This window comes from Chlamydotis macqueenii, chromosome 15, assembly GCF_036417535.1.
Source record: "Chlamydotis macqueenii isolate bChlMac1 chromosome 15, bChlMac1.mat, whole genome shotgun sequence".
NCBI lineage: Eukaryota > Metazoa > Chordata > Aves > Otidiformes > Otididae > Chlamydotis > Chlamydotis macqueenii.
The window spans coordinates 2,824,490-2,840,174 of NC_141570.1; the positions used below are offsets into that span (position 1 = coordinate 2,824,490).

The 15,685-nt window shown below is 52.1% G+C and overlaps 1 protein-coding gene across 1 annotated transcript; it reads left to right on the forward strand.

The window, feature by feature from the left end:
• The first annotated feature begins 5,858 nt into the window (after window positions 1–5,858).
• On the forward strand, window positions 5,859–10,187 carry B9D1 (B9 domain containing 1). The gene is made up of 7 exons (XM_086759753.1): window positions 5,859–5,937; window positions 6,196–6,264; window positions 6,369–6,480; window positions 6,549–6,645; window positions 6,947–7,009; window positions 8,224–8,291; window positions 8,473–10,187. Exons 1-7 carry the CDS (start codon window positions 5,872–5,874, stop codon window positions 8,616–8,618), a joined length of 621 nt encoding a protein of 206 aa, XP_086615879.1. The 5' UTR covers window positions 5,859–5,871; the 3' UTR covers window positions 8,619–10,187.
• Window positions 10,188–15,685: the final 5,498 nt, after the last annotated feature.

Consider the following 15,685-nt stretch of genomic DNA (forward strand, 5'->3'; position numbering starts at 1 on the left):
GTCTGCCCCAGGCACCCACCGAGACCATCCCGGGGGCCTGGGGACATGGATCTGGCTCTTGCAAAAGCGGGAGGTAAGGACAAGGCAGGGCCCTGCTGCTGAGGATGCAGAGGGACACGGGGAACTCGCTCACCTGCAGCAGATCTGATGGACCCAGCCAAGAGCATCTGAATGCACTCTGTGGCTTCAGAACCCTCCTCTCCTTCCCTGCCGGTACTGGTCCCAAGGCCGAGGCGTTCATCCCGGCTCAGTGATGCCTCCCAGTCCGCGTGGTGTCCTCCTCCCCCAGTCCAACCAGGCCCCTCACTCCATCCATCCCCACTGGTCTCCATCCCCCGTGGTGCAGGGGAGCCCACGGCGCCTGGGAGGCTGCTGCAGGACTTCGCATCGTGGCTGCGGGGCAGGGGACTTGCCCGTCCCCTCTGACAAAGCCACATGGTCCCAAACACATGAAGGGACCCAGAACAACTCCTTCCACGAGCCTGCAGGAACATCCTGGCAGCATGGGCAGCGTCACGCTCCGACTGGATTTTCGAAGACCAGACGGTGCCCGTGAGCTGCTCCCTGATGGTTCTCTTGGGGACGGTCACCTGGGTGCACAGACGACCGTACACCCGAGCTCCTGGAGCTCAGCCCACGCCTGGCCACCACCAGAGAAAGAGTTTAACATCGCCTGGCGTTAATTTTCCGCTGATTGAATCTCTGCAATGTTAAGCAATTTCCACCAGCCCATCTGCAAGGGCTGCCCTGCTTCAGATGGGAAGTGAAAAGCACCGGCTAAATGCAAGTCATTATTATTTAATTGGATCGATTTCTATCTCGCATTCTTAATGACAATTCAGCCGTGTCCATTTGTCAGCCGGACTCTGCCCCACCACTTCCCGTTTCAGCACAGCCACAGCCCGCAGGGACGGCAGCGCTGTGGCGGTCTGGGCTACCCCAGAGCTTTCAGCAGCTTTTGAGGAGCGGGGATCTGACGAGGATTAAAAAAACCACCACGATGAGGAAGGGGAAGAGGAAACCATCACAAAGTGACCTGGAGAGCTTCAGATGGCCTCTGTCTCAAGGTTAAATCGCGGACAGCATCGATCTGTAATTCTCTTTGTCAGGCTACGAGGAAAAAAAACCACATTTAATAAAAAAAAAAAAAAACCAAAAGCCAACCAGCTCTGAATCCATCCCCAGTGCAAGCAGACACAACCTTTCATCTGCCAGTGCTGCGAGATCGTACAGGTTGCATGAATACTAATAAGCATTTTATATCTGTACAAGCTTTCTTAGAATGAATAATTAAATTTACTTTATCCATTAAACGATTCCTATGAAGCTTTAAACACATGGCTGTGTTTTAATGGCTGGGGCCAGCTCGTCTTCGTTAGGAGGGGGCTTAATTAGAAATTTTAGTGCAGCCTCCCAGAGCCGCAACACCAGCAGCACAGTCGGGGGGGGGGGCGGGGGGCTGATGCCTCCAGGTTTGGGTTTTTGTTGGGTTTTTTGGGTTTTTTTTAAAGCAGCATAACATGTGTATCTGCTGCAATCCTGCTGGGATTTGGAATAACTCAAGCTCAGACCAGGTGGGTGCTCGTTCTTCCAGCAAAACGGCGTTAAGGTAGGCAGCCCCGCTTCTCCCACGAGGGGTTTCGGCTCCTCTCAGTGGGAACAGCCCCAGCTCCCTGCGGAGGGGTTGCTGGGGGCGCAGGGACGTGCGGCGGCACAGACGTACACCCCGGTTCGACACCGGCGCCCGCAGCGATGCCGCCGGGAGGGTTTCATAGCCAGGTTGGGGCTGTGACCAGGCTGGGCCGCTCCGCGTGCCAGGATCCTCCAGTTGTGTTTGCTCCCTTGCAGGTCAGCGGTGGGGGTTTATTTCCAGCTGTGGCCACTGGACTATGCAGTGAAAATAAAACCTGTTTATGCAGAAAGAGAGAAAATGCCAGCAACTCTCATTACGTCACACCATGGGAAAGAAACCAGATTAATTATTTGAATATTTGATTGAAATCCTCTGGAGCAGCTTATTTTTGATCCTGCTGCGCCCCACTCGGAGGCACAAGGTGCGGAAGCCCGTGGTGACATCTCCAGGCTTTGCCACAGACGCACACGCAGAGAGCGGCTCTCCCACCCAAGCCGTCCCCCGAAAACGCAGCCACCGCCGGGGCGAAGGAAGGAGCTCGGTCCCCTCCCCTCTTCTCCCCAGAGCCCGATTATTGCTCTTGCTCCCCATGCCCTTATCGAATGCGACGGCCCCGCTGGGAACAGGCTTCTCCCGTCCTCCTCGCCCTCTCCCCCTTCCTGCGTGCGCGTTAATTTATTCTGACTGGCTCAGACCGAGGCACTAATTAATTTTCCTCATTAACCAAAAAAAAAAAAAAAAAGAATCTCACACATGGTAACAAGTTCCAATACCAATTAATTCTTCATAGAAGAGCGGGCATTTCACAGCTCGTTGGCAGCGAAACCTCCCGCACCCGGCGGGGCTCTGCCCGGACCCCACCCTGAGAAATTACCCAGCGTAACGCGGGGGAGCTGAATTCTGAATATCGAAATCTGCACTTGGGCTTTAAGCTCTGCTTTTCTGCTCTGAGGGGGACACCGGTACAACGGGCTTGGGCCGAGGACGGAGTGAGCGTCCTCCAGTTCCCTCCTGGCCTGGGTTACAGAGCGCAGTGCGTGGCTCCCTGCCCTGGCAAAGCCCCCTCCCCGCTGTGCCAGGGGTGACGGGGACCCTCCCAGGGTGACGGGGACCCTCCCGGCGCAGCCGCGACCCCTCGGACCTCATTTCCCAGCGCTCAGCCACGTAGCGCAAAACTTCGCCCCACCTGTCTTCACCCAGTTACTTCCCACTGAAATAAATCTCCGGGTAAATATATTCAACAGGAATTACAAAAACAGGAATTACAGCAAAAACATCCTCCTCCATGCATCTTCCGGTGTTAGGAGCAGATCCTCGCGGCACGCGGCTTGATTCGAGCAGCAGGTGGGCCGAGCGCTGTTAAGACACGGGGCAGGGCAGCTCTCCGCAGCCTCCTCGCAGAGATAACACGCGGGCACGGATGAGTCAGGCCGGCAGCGCCGCACAAACACGCTAAAAATAAGACCGGGTTATTGCAGATTAGTGCCACCATAAAACGTATTTCACTGGCCATTTAGCAGGTGTTGATCGTAAATATCTGGGATCAAAAATAAACTTTTCTGCTGTGCCACCGTACTGTCGGCTCTGCCCGGCTCCCCTTCCCCGAGCGCCTGCTGGAGGCGATGCATCAGCTGCGGGGCTGGTTTCATCGTGCTCCAAAACGGAACGGTGACAAAGTACCTGCTTCCTGGGCACCCTCCTGCAGCGCAGGACTTGAGAGCATCCTCTTACCCAGGCGGCAGCGCCCAGACCTCTACTGCTGCTCCTGCAACGGCGCCGAAGGAGCCCAGAGCCGGGGTGACGGGCACCGCGCGTGGGACGGGATACAAACCACCGGCTGTAACGCCCTGACAGTGCTTCCCAGGATGAGGAGAGCCTCCACCTGCTCCCCGACTCCTGAGGGCTAGCTCAGCCCTCACCCACGCAAGCGCAGAGCCAATCCCTGCGGAAACAGATCCGACGGCACAAAAATGCCTCCAAGAGGACCATCAGAAGCTGTTAGCGACAGAGCTCCAAGCAATTTGGATTTTTCCAACCCCTGGCTCTTTCTGGGAGTGAAGGAATTGCCATTCCCTCAGCTGTTTACAGGCGCTGTGCAGGGAGGGCAGCGCTAAAGGGACACCGTTCTTCCGGAGCTGGGACCCAACGTGGGCACAGCATCCGCAAGAGACAACAAGCGAGCGAGCAGCCGGCACGCGCCCTTCCTCCCCGCGAGGATGACTGCGGCCCCAGACACCCCAGGGAGGCTCCCCATGAGTCCCCTCACATACCACGGCAGGTCTGAGGGAAGAGGTGAATGTTTTACACGGCCAAGAGAAATACCAGCGTCATTAAATGACACCCACGGAGTCGCCGCGGTCCACGAGTTTTCATTACGCATGGAAATCAAACTCTCTGATGGATCGTTAATTAAGTTTTCCAGCAGGGCAAAAAAATGCTTTCTTGCCTGGGATTTCATTCTGCTCACAAAGATTAAAAACTGCAGCTAATTAGAACAAGACTGGCACGCAAGGGAGGAAAGAAAAAAGGGCTGGTGATGGCTGGGAGGGGACAGAGTCCTTCCACAAGCAGGTACAGGTGACTCAGAGCTGCTGAACAACCCCGCTGCCTTCTCTTATTCTCTTCTTATTATTTTTCCCCCTGATAATCTTCAGTTCAAATTAATTATTTTCTCTGAAGCATTTCTGAGGGGCAGGGGAGAAAAGATAACAGCAGCCATTCCCTCCCGCTTGTCTCCCATTCTTCTCTTGGCCAAATTTGTTTGCTGAATGTTAAAAAATAAAAACAAACTCAAAACTCAAATAAAACCTGAAAAATGTAGTTGAAATAGGTATTGACGGAGATGTATCTGTTGGAACATGGAAGGTATTTTGCAGCATGACGTGTAACAGCAGTTTGCTTTCGGTCCGACACAAACACGCACACCGCACCTTTGGACGCAAGACGTGGTGGCTTGGGGCGTCCCTTTGCCTTGAGGAAAGACACCTGCAAGGAACAGCCCGCTGGAGAGCAGCAGAGCCTCCCTCCGCCAGGTCTGCCAGGAGGGACACCAAACGGAGCTGCTGGATGGGGACGAGGACTGAGGCGGTGTCCCAGCCGTGCTGGTCCGTGTCTCTGCTCAGCCCGCTTGTGAAAGGTCTCCGACTCGTTGCAGAAGGGAAACCCAAACAGGCGCCGAGCCAGGGCTTCCGTCCTTCCCCCCGTCCTTTCCCAGAGGGTTTGGGGGCAAAAACGTCCCCCCCCCACCCCGGATCGCTCCCAAGGAGGGGAGCGCTGTCTGGGATGTGGAAACGGATGAACGGCAGCAGGTGGTGGCCCGGCCGCCGCGGTACCGACGTGCGCGCGGGCGGCGAAGCTTCCCGGCGCGAGCGGCGCCACGGCCCAACAACAGCACCACCACGCCGCGGCCTCCACGGGGAAACAGTAAGACCTGGTCAGCAGATTTCAGCTCTGCAGAGCCTCAGCACGTTCCTCTGCCGTGTTTACACACAAAGTTCACCCCCTTAATTAGAGCAGGCTAATTAAACCAGCACAGTCCCGTTTCCTCCCCACAGTATGCGCGGCCGCATCCAGACAACGGCGCGATGGAGGCACAGCGTGCTCCTCTAAGGCCGGGGGAATAATCGCCTGGCTGCGGGGACAGTAACAACCCTGCCGGCCTCTCCGTGTCCTCACAGACCACAAAACGCACCATTTCCCACCGATCCCAAACGCTTTTCCTCCCTGGAAAACGCCTCGTGGCTCTGGTCCTCGCCCGGGAGCGCACGGAGCCGCGTTGGCCCGGCCGGCAGCAACATCTAGTGGCCATGTCCTGCTGCTGGGAGGAGGCCCCAGTCCCTTGGCTGTGCTTTAGAAAGAGCTTGCTGGGGTTGATATAGGCTAATAGTAAAAAAATATAAAACGTGAAAGCTCGAAACATAAAGAATAAACGGGGAGAGTGGCTGGTGGGCCTCAGCGCCGGCCCCTCAGGCCTGGTGGGGCGGCCATGGGGGCGGGGAGCAGCACGACCCGCACCGAGGAGTGGCAGGCCAGGCCCCGGGGACGGGTGCGGGGTGGGGGTCTGCCCGCGTTTTGGGGCGACCCGCTCGCGTTTGGGAGGCAGGGAGCCCCCTTCACAGCGGGCGCTCCGCGAAGCGCCCGTCGGCCGAGGAAGTGTGTCCCTGCCGCCGCGCCGTCCGTATCCATGGCAACGGCCGGAGCGCGGCCCCTTGGCAACGGAGCGGGCCGTGCCCGGCGCCATGGCGGCCGCGGGCAGCCCCAGCGTGTTCCTGCTGTCGGTGAACGGGCAGATCGAGAGCGGGCAGGTGAGCGGGGACCCCGCCGGCTCCCAGGGGGGCGGGGAGCCCGGTCCCCCGCGGTACAGCCCGGCCTGGGCCTCCGCGGCGCGGCCCCCGGTAACGCGGCCTGGCTTCGGTCCTGGGTTCCCTGAGGCTGCCCCGTCTCCGGCCGGATGCCAGCGGCGCGGACTGGGCCTCAGACCCCCCCCGACCCAGCCCCGACTCAGCGAGCCAGGCGGGCCCTCAGCCCCGTAATTCCCCACCAACAGCCTCTCTCCCCCACAGTTCCCCGGATTCGACGACCTTTACTGCAAGTTCTGCTTCGTCTACGGCCAAGACTGGGTTCCCACAGCGGTAAGACCCCACTGCGTGCCCCCGAAACCCAGCCCGCCTGCCAGGCTCGCCAGCAGCGTGTGCGTAAGGGGCTTAGTGCAGGCCCTGCCGCGTTCTCCCCGCAGGGGCTGGAGGAGGGCATCTCCCAGATCACCTCCAAGAGCAACGTCGCGCCCACCACGCTCGTCTGGAACTTCCCCATCGACATTACCTTCAAGAGCACCAACCCGTCTGGCTGTGAGTGCTGGGGTGGTGGGGTCCAGCTCGCTGACCAGGCGCCCCTCTCACGCCCGCTTCTTTTGCAGGGCCGCAGATTGTAGTGAGCGTCTACGGACCTGACTTTTTTGGAAACGACGTGGTCAGAGGTTACGGAGCTGTTCATGTTCCCTTCACACCCGGAAGGTGAGTGACAGCCTTGTCTTTCAGGACTGAAACAGATTATTTTTTTTTTTCCAGTTACTATGTCATTTCAGAAACAAAAATGTTCCCTGATCTCCTTATCATGTCTTATCTGTTTGGTACAGAGAGCATGGATTTTTTAGCAGCAGCCCCTGGTTATCAAATAATTTTTTGTAATCCTGCAGACAACTCTAAAGTCAAAACTGGGATGTAGGAAGCCCAAGTATGAAGCACAGTACGTTACCTCTTCTCCAGTGTTGTTGGGGTCATTTCATCAGTTCTCTGCGTCTCGTGTTTGTTTTAGGCACACAAGAACCATTGCTATGTTTGTTCCAGAGTCCACATCCAGGCTGCAGAAGTTTACAAGGTAATAATTAAAGACTTTTTTGAAATTTTTTTTTTAAAAAAAGTCCTTGCTCGTAGTCACAAAGGTACGTCCAGCTACTCACTGTCGCGGACATGCGAATACTTTGTATCACAAGCAGACAGTAGGTAAAACTGTGGGTTTAGGTGTCTAGGTCTTTTGGAGAGCTTTCTTAAAACACGTTAACTACCCGCTTGCAGTACTGCTAACGCACCTTTTTTTCATCCTCATGTTTGAACCCTGTTGGTTTGAAAAAGAACAGATTTCAGCAGAGCAGGCTGGTCCAGGAGGTCAGGTACTGAGTGGCAGCTCCGCGTTCCGCAGGGTGATTCCTCTCAGCGATGTGACTTGCAGAGGCGCTACTTAAACAAATTTTATTGAACCCTTGAGTTATCACTGCGCTGTAGTCCCTCCCTAAACCTCAGCCTAGTTAGGGGCTTTTCTTGAAGGACAGCCACATTCAAAGCATCCTGGAAAGCAAAGGCAGAACATGGAAAAACAATTCCCAGTTCTGCCTTTTGTTCCACCTGGAACGCATTTGCTGTAACCTTTGTCTCGTTTACGCACACATCCCTTCCGAAGTAGCAGTATTTGCAGTGTCTGAGGGTATTAAGGAGTTTTCCTTCCATTGCATTGTTTAAGAACAGTCTGAATGCTCTGTGAGCTGCTGGCCGTGGACGGCCTGTACCAACGGAGCCTGCCCTTGCGCAGAGCCGGCTTGTGGTACTTTGGGTCAGAGTCAGCGTGGGAATCTCCATGCCCGACCGTCAGGATTCGACTGATGGGCTTTTCTTCTCTTTACGAGACCCTTTTTGTAGAATCTACACCCTTTACTTTGTATACTTTTGTATGATGTGCACCTCAGAGGTAGTCAAAGTATCCAGGCCTCGCTGTTACTCTGGGTAGTCAAGAGTTGGATCAGTTTCAAAAACATCTTCGCCATACAAAGATTCTGTCTAGCCCAGAAATAACGTGGATTCAACAGAACGTGTACGAAATTGCTCTCATTTTATTTTCCTTAGAGAGACAACACTTATCTTTGATCAAAGTAGATCAGCAATGAAGTGAGTCAGTCTTCAAAACTCTCTACAGCAAACAAAAGCTGGGAGTCTCATTAAACCCCCATTTTGGATTTTTAACGTGCATACAACGAACTGTATCAAATCTGAACACCAGTGAACGTATCCCATTAATTATTCTCTATTTTCTTCTCCAAGTTGGTTCACAGGGAGACGTCCGGAATTTACTGACCCCAGAGTGATAGCACAGGGAGAAGGGAGAGAAGGTAAGTCCCCGGGAGCTCCTGACGGCAACTCTTGCACGACAGCAGGCCACAGCTTGGCCATCCATCTTCTGTTGACAAAAAAGACCAGTTCCTGTTCCTACTGACAACAGTCCTGCCTGGATACCTGAGGAGTTCAACAACTATTCAAAAAACCTCTCAATTTTTTTTTTTTTTTCCCTAGTAACGAGGGTGCGATCTCAAGGCTTTGTGACCATTTCCTTCAACGTTGTGACCAAAGACATGAAGAAGCTGGGCTACGACGTGAGCCCGAGCGACATGCAGAACCCTTCCCTGGTGCCTGTGACAGAAGGGATTCATAAGCATTGAACTCAGGCCCGAGATGTTCCAAGGCTGACGGAGAAGTTACGCGCTTCGGGGGTTTTTGTGGCAAATGGAAACGAGTATCTGACTAAGCTGAGAAGATTTTACTTGAGTTGGTAATTCCAGAAGAAACAAGCCCATAAGGCGCTGGAATGATTACCCAAGTGCAATCCTTTCAGTAAGCACAATGAAGTATTATGTAAATTAATGTAATCAGATAATATTTATCATTATGAGTAATATCAGACTGTCTCAAAAGAAGACCTGTAACAAAATATTTTTTGTAAACAGCCTTTTGTACACTTTTTATATGCTTAAAGAATAGGAAAGTTTACAGTTGTAGCAGTTTTCCTGCGTTTAAAACATCACTGCAAAGCCAGTCCTTTTTCACTAGTGTTTTTTGTGGTAGAAATGGGAAATTGGAATGATTACACTTTCCAAACAGGGGGGAATATGGAAATGTTCCAGTGAAACGCACACACACTTCCCTGTGCCATGTGCTTCCCTCTGCACGAGCAACAGCAGTTTTCTTTTTAATCTCACATAGGCCTTTAGAGTTTGGGCAGCTAATTAAAATAGCTCATGGGCTGTAGAAGCAAACCTTTCCACATTTTTTTCAGTGCAGCAGCTCTTCTATTTCCAGATTTTATCTCTGCATCAAGCTTCAGGAAGGAAAGAGAAGAAAAAAAAGAAAAGAAAAAAAAAAAAAAGGACAGTTTATTTTAGAGGACTTAGGGAAACCATGGTGTTAAACATATCCTTGCTGCATGGTTTTAACTTCCAGTAGAACAAACTGCATTTTAAGTGCAGACATTGACTAAAAAATAAACTTTAGAGGAGGCTCTGCAAAGAAAGCGGAGTCTCAGTAAGCCAGCTGTGTGTGCAGTCATGCGCGGTGTTCAGCTCCAGATCAGGTAGGACAGGCCCTGGGCCGTGCAGGAGAGCGGGGAGCCGCAGGAAGGACATTCTCCTCCTTTCAGGAGGTCCCTTCCAGCCAGTACGTGACACAGATAACGTACCACGGCTTTCCTTGGCTGGGTTTCTTATCAAAAGGCAGGCAGTAAAAAAAAAAAAAAAAGAAAAAAAAGAAAAAAAAAAAAAAAAAACAACTGGGTGATGTTCTGCTAGGGTTTGTATTTGTTTGTGCCAGAATGGATGTTTCTAAGGCCTAACTCATCCAGGATCTGCTATTCTCAGCGGTACAAAAGAGAGAGAAGCGTATGCTACAGTGAAATGAGTAACTGCTCAGTCATTTCCATATTTCAGTTTGGGCATGTAGTCTCTTGTGTTGGACTGCAAATACCAAGAGGGGACTGCACGAACGACTTGACGTGATGCCGCTCTGTACGTGAACGACCAAGACCTTGACGCTGCAGAAATACAAGTGCTAAGGCACAGCGCTGAACGGCAGAGCCGCCGGGACACGCACCAAATAGAGCGGTTAGACGGTTGTTGTTTCCTGCTGAGCAGTGTGAGTGAATAAACGTAATTTCTGAAATGACAAAGTGATCACTGTAATTTTGCTGTCAGCATTAGCACCTTTTATACTAATTATAAATACTTTTCCAAACATGATTACGGATTATTTTTCCTCTCTTACTTTTTTCCTATCTTCTTGTTGTTGATTTTACACTTCCAGTAAGCTCCTCCACCAGTTGTTTTGGCAACTGCTGTAATCTCTGAACTGAGTCATGTTGGAATCCAAATTAATAAGTATTTCCTGTTGGCTCTGAGGAGATGCAAGGAATTTTGTTTCCCTTTCAGAAGTATCTGGGAAGCAGTTAGCTACAGTAGCAGGATAAATATCTGTGTTTGAAATACTTGAAAGACAAACATTAAGCCTACTACCGCTTAAATATCTCTTTTTTCCCTTCAGCACAGTTACCTGCCCCCATTCCACTTAGAGCAAAACTGCACAACAGAGATTCCAGTCGTGAGAAACCTGTTACACCTAGATAAAGCCCAAACTTCATGCCCACAGGGGTGCAATGAATTTATTCACACCCAGGGTTTTTTAAAAAAAAAAAAAAATAAAATAAAAACCCGAAACTCCATAAAACAGTATTTAAAATGTGTGACTCCAAGCAGATCCCACACTGCTGACTGCATTATTAGGGGGTGTTGCTGATTGTCTCTGGGTTTTGGGATTGGGTTGTTTTGGGTTTTTTTTTTCTCACTCCTCAGTGTCTCGAGCAAGTTTGAGAACCCCACATACCTCCTTCAAGGCCTCAAGGTGTTTATCCTGCGAGCGTTTCGCTGCGGGAGCTTCTGGCTCTGACAGCTTGCTCCCTACACAAGGGCACGCGTAGGGGTGATGTTTTCACTAAGTGCTTCCCGAGTTCAATCCTGTTTCTTTGTTCTGAGAGGCAACTGTTGATCTCTCCCATAAACATGCTTTTCTCCCAGAGACAGGCTTGCTGCTGCCGTTATAATTTTCTGGAAAACTGTCTCTGGTTTAAGTCTCTGGTACTCATGCGTGGCAGAGCAGTTGCAGCTGTTTCGCCCTGAAGAGAATCTCTGCTCTTATGACAGAGGAGTAAAGACAGACAGGACACTGCTGCAGGAGCGGGTGGCATTAATAAGGAAGAGATTTATGACCCGTAAGCGTTCGTTGCAGCGAGCGTTAAAGAACCCATGCTTTAATAACAGCCAAAACCCAGAAAAACCCAGCCTTGCTATAGCAGAGGCTCAAAGTAATTTCCTTTTGCCCACTTTCCAGGCAGCTGTAACCACCCCGCTCGTTTACGAGTTAATCATTCTCCTTTTATTTAAAACTGGACTGAAGCTTCCAACCCCCTGTAGCACAGATGGCACGGTGAGGCTGTCAGCTGGTGCTGCAGCTCCTGTTTGGTTACGCTGAAGTCTCTCCCAGACAGTGAAATTGGCCATTAACCTCCTCATTCGAGACGGGCAGGAAAAAACTTTATTCAGAACATGTGTCCTGACACAGGATGAGGCTGCACGGCCATCAAAACGGAGCGAGACCCACCAGAGGTGAACGAAGCCTGCGAGACAGTTGAGGGCTTGGCAGAAGTCTCTCTTCTGGTCTGGAGGAGCTTTGGAGAGTGCTGCCCAGGGTGCAGGACGGTGCTCACTTCACGGGCGAGTTTTCCTGCTGTCACCGTGGAAGCCACCCTGGGAGGGAGACAGCCAAGGACATGGACTGAACAGCAGCTTGAGAATCAAACCCTCAGGAAAACCGAAAATCATTTTGATAGTCTTCAGGAATTGATATTTGCAGCCCTTTCTATCAAAACAAGCAGCAGCAGCAGCTCCTGCCCTCTCGTGGCAGTTTTCAACCTTTAGGGAGATGTTAGAGGTTGCTAATAACAATTAGCTAACAAGATTGCATGAAGGATTCCCAAGTTTTTCCCCTGTTCCTACACGGAAAATTGCTCAACACAACAGTGCCGGCTGCCGTGCCGCTGCCCCTCGCCCTGAGAGCACAGGGCAAATACCTCCCAGCACGACGAGCCACCTGAGCCGCCTCACAGGGAGCAGGACCGAGCCAGAAATCTGTGCATCAGCGAGCGCTCGAGAAACCGTCTCTGTCCTGAGGCTAGCAAGGCTATTTTACAACAGCAGTATTGGAGCAGCTAGAGCTTATCTCCATCTGAAAATGAGAGTCTCGCACACGGATTAAAGCTGACAGCAACCGCTCCCCAGCAGCAGTGTCTGCTCAGGAGCAGGAGCCTCCTGTGAAATACTCTAGAGGAAAGGGGAAAAAAAAAAAAAAAGGCAAAATAAAACAGAAAGCCACAGAAGCACAGGAGAGTCAGATTTGAAGAAAATTGGAGCTCCAGCTCCAACTCTTACCTGGGCTCATCACCGTCAGTGTTTCAGCCCATGGCAAACCAGCCCCAGGATGACTGGACTGTGCCGAGGTCACCGGAGCGTCATGCCAGGACCCGCTGCCCAAGGACACGGCGGGCTAAACGCCCTGGATCTGGGTCCGTGGGGAGACAGGAGGACAGGACAGCTGGGGCAGGAGATGGGGGCTACGCAGAACGAAGAGCATTGGCGGGGACAGAGCCAGGCTTGCACCCACAGCTGCAGCGTGGAGCTGCGACTGGCCAGGCACTGCCAGTGTCCTAGAGCACCAGCAAGAACCACAGCAAGCGTGGCAGTGCCAGTGGACGGCACCGAGCAGCGGCTGGAGGAGTGGGTGGCCACGGCAGACCACGCAGGACATCTCCAGGGTGACCTTCAAACACAGCAAAGGAACTGAGCCCCACCATGAGAGCACCAGGAACCACCCCTCCTGCACCCACCGCCCAGCCCGCTGGAGAGCCAGGGAAGGAGGCTGCAGAGAAGCGAGGGTGCAACGAACCCGCTTTCACGGTGGGGTGCAAGCGATTCAGTCTTGTCCTTCAGAGGGAGGATCAGCAGAAGCATCTAACTGCTGTAGGCTTCTATTTTTATACCTCTATCCAGGCCAAGATATTTAAGTACCCAAATTCACCTTGGAGAATTTCACTATGTTTAGCGCCAGACTTGCTAATGAAGACATTAAAAAAGCAAAAAATCCCCCACCGCCATCACCCAACACCACCCCAGCCAGCCCACGGTCTCCTAGGCCGTGTGTGCTGCCACCGCAAGGCAGAATCGGTTCCCTTCAGCTTGGTTAAACCACCCCACTTCATTCCCCAGCCAAAAAGCCCTTCAAGAAGAACATGGACCCCACTGCCTGATTTTCACAGGTTCCATGTTCCCACCCTGGTGGGGCACAAGAAAGGTGCCTAACGATTTTCTGTCTTATAAACGACCAGAGGCAGTTCAGCCACAGCACCATGGGGAATCCCACGTGGGTTAGTGACAGCGTGGGTCGCGGGACAAGTCCCCACTGAGTCAGCATCCAACGTCTTCACTGCAGGAAGGTCTCTGCTGCCAGCAACAGGACCTGGGCTCGATCGAGCTCTGACGAGACCTACAGCAGTTTTTAAAAAGGGCTTAAAACCACGATGCCATACCTGCTTGTGAAGATCTCCCAGAGCACATTTAAGCTTTTAAACTGCAAAGCTGGCAGCAGCACCGTCCCGGTGAGATTTCATGTCAGGCAGCAGCAGGCAGCGAGCTGAGAAGACAAACTCCACCTTTACCACTGCTTTACTCCAGCTATTTGAAACGTCATCGATTTTCTTTCACCTGAGAATAGCAACGCACTTAGCTCAACTAGCGGCACAAGTGTTGAGAACAGATCAGGGAGCGTGTCCAGGACGCTTTTACAAGTGTTTGCTGAACAGCCACGGATGATTTTGTAATACCTGCTCCCTCCACCCCCAGCATTCCATCCACATCTGGCGGCACACGCCGCCTTCGTGCCTCCGCACGTGGAGGTGTTACGAGTATCTCTGCTCTGCACGCAGTCTGGGCGTCATGAAGACGGTGAGGTGCTTTAAAAAGATTTTGCACTTCAGCAGCACTTCTGATCAGTTTCAATGCATGTCACAGCTAACAATTCTGCTGGTCACCAGTTCACTTTGGAATAAAGTTGCACCAGCTCCCTGCCCCAGCCCACATTAAGCGGCCACTGGGGATAGGATAGATTTTCCCCTAATCTCTTCAAAGAGACACTTACCAAACGTCTGAGGGTCTCACCACTCACTCCAGGTTTGGTACAGCTCTGGGCTGCCCCGAGCAAAGCCAGAGGATGCACTTCTCCCTGCTCCCCCACTATTTACTATTTCAGCCTCTGCAAACCGTCGGGTTGTGTCGCACTGGTAGGATGCCAATCCCCTATTGATCACCAGACTGCTGCCAATTAACTGCCCTAATGGGTAATTGCAAGGATGTCCGAAGCACCAAAACCAACTTCCACTCACTGAAACCTCAACTCTTCAGCAATTACAGGGTACAATCGACTGACGGCAAAACACAGAGAGACAGGATTGCTACCACCGTGTACAACACCGGCTCCTCGCTATTTATCATCCTGAGCTCCCAGACAAACTTGTGTCTTTACAAAATCAACCTTCACTTGTGTCCCAACTTACCCAGCAGGGAGGAGATTACCTGAAAGGCAGATGACTTCAAAAAAGCAGAAGTTTTTAGTGTGAGGGGCTGTATAAATCGTGTTGGTTCTCCGAAACGTAGACTGCAGGCAGTTGCAGAAGTCTTGCCAAAGCCATAGCACGAGCTGGCCGAAACCATTTTCTCACAGTTCGATGAAAACAAGCGGAAGAGCAGATTTGCAACACTCGGCCCAGCACAAACAAAATGTAACGGCAATGTACGTATTCAGCAAAAATACTTCGGCAACACCGGTGCGGATGAGGGCAAGCCTCTAGATAATACTTCACCCAGACAGCCCTCTTCCTCCGCAAAAGCAGGGAAATACCACCTCACTTCACAGAAGAGGAAGAGGAAACCCGGGCCAAGCGGAGAGCAGCTTGCCCAAGGTCAGAGGAGACAGATCTGGCTGCGGCTGAGCCTTCACACCAGGCTTCATCAGCTCAGGCTCCCTCCAGCATTTTAAAATGGGCAATCTCAAGAGGCCAGAGTAAAAGAGTGAAGAAATACTGACCACACTGAGAGACAGACTGGCTAGAGGAGCAATAAACACACATGCACAGAGAGCCCTCCTGCGCAGCAGGGGAAAGCATCCTCCTGTAAAAGTGAGAGGTACGAAAAGCAACGGGTATCTGGGTTGCCACCCTTGGCACCCTCTTGCACCTCCCTTGGCAGAGGAGGTTTTTGTTTTCCTTACCGGCCCAAACACAGAAGCAAAAGGAGTTGAAGATCTGACCAGAGGCGGCCTCATTCTGCAGGGAAACTGGAATGTTACTGTGGCAGTGGGTTTGCACAACACCCCCAGCCAGCTCTGCACCACAGATCTGAAACCAAAACGTGAGGACAGAACGGACACGTATTCCCCACGGCCGTCTTTCCGAGAGCCAGGTCTCTAGCACCACTGCAGTTTCAGCATTAAGAAATTAAGTATTTGATTAGTAATCAGTCTGATTGGCAGCAAACCGTAACTACAGGAAACCTGGAGGGGCTCTGGAGAGGTAGCTCTTGAAACAGCCCGCTAAGAAAATGCTCTTGAATTTAAACCATCCGGAATTAGAAACTGA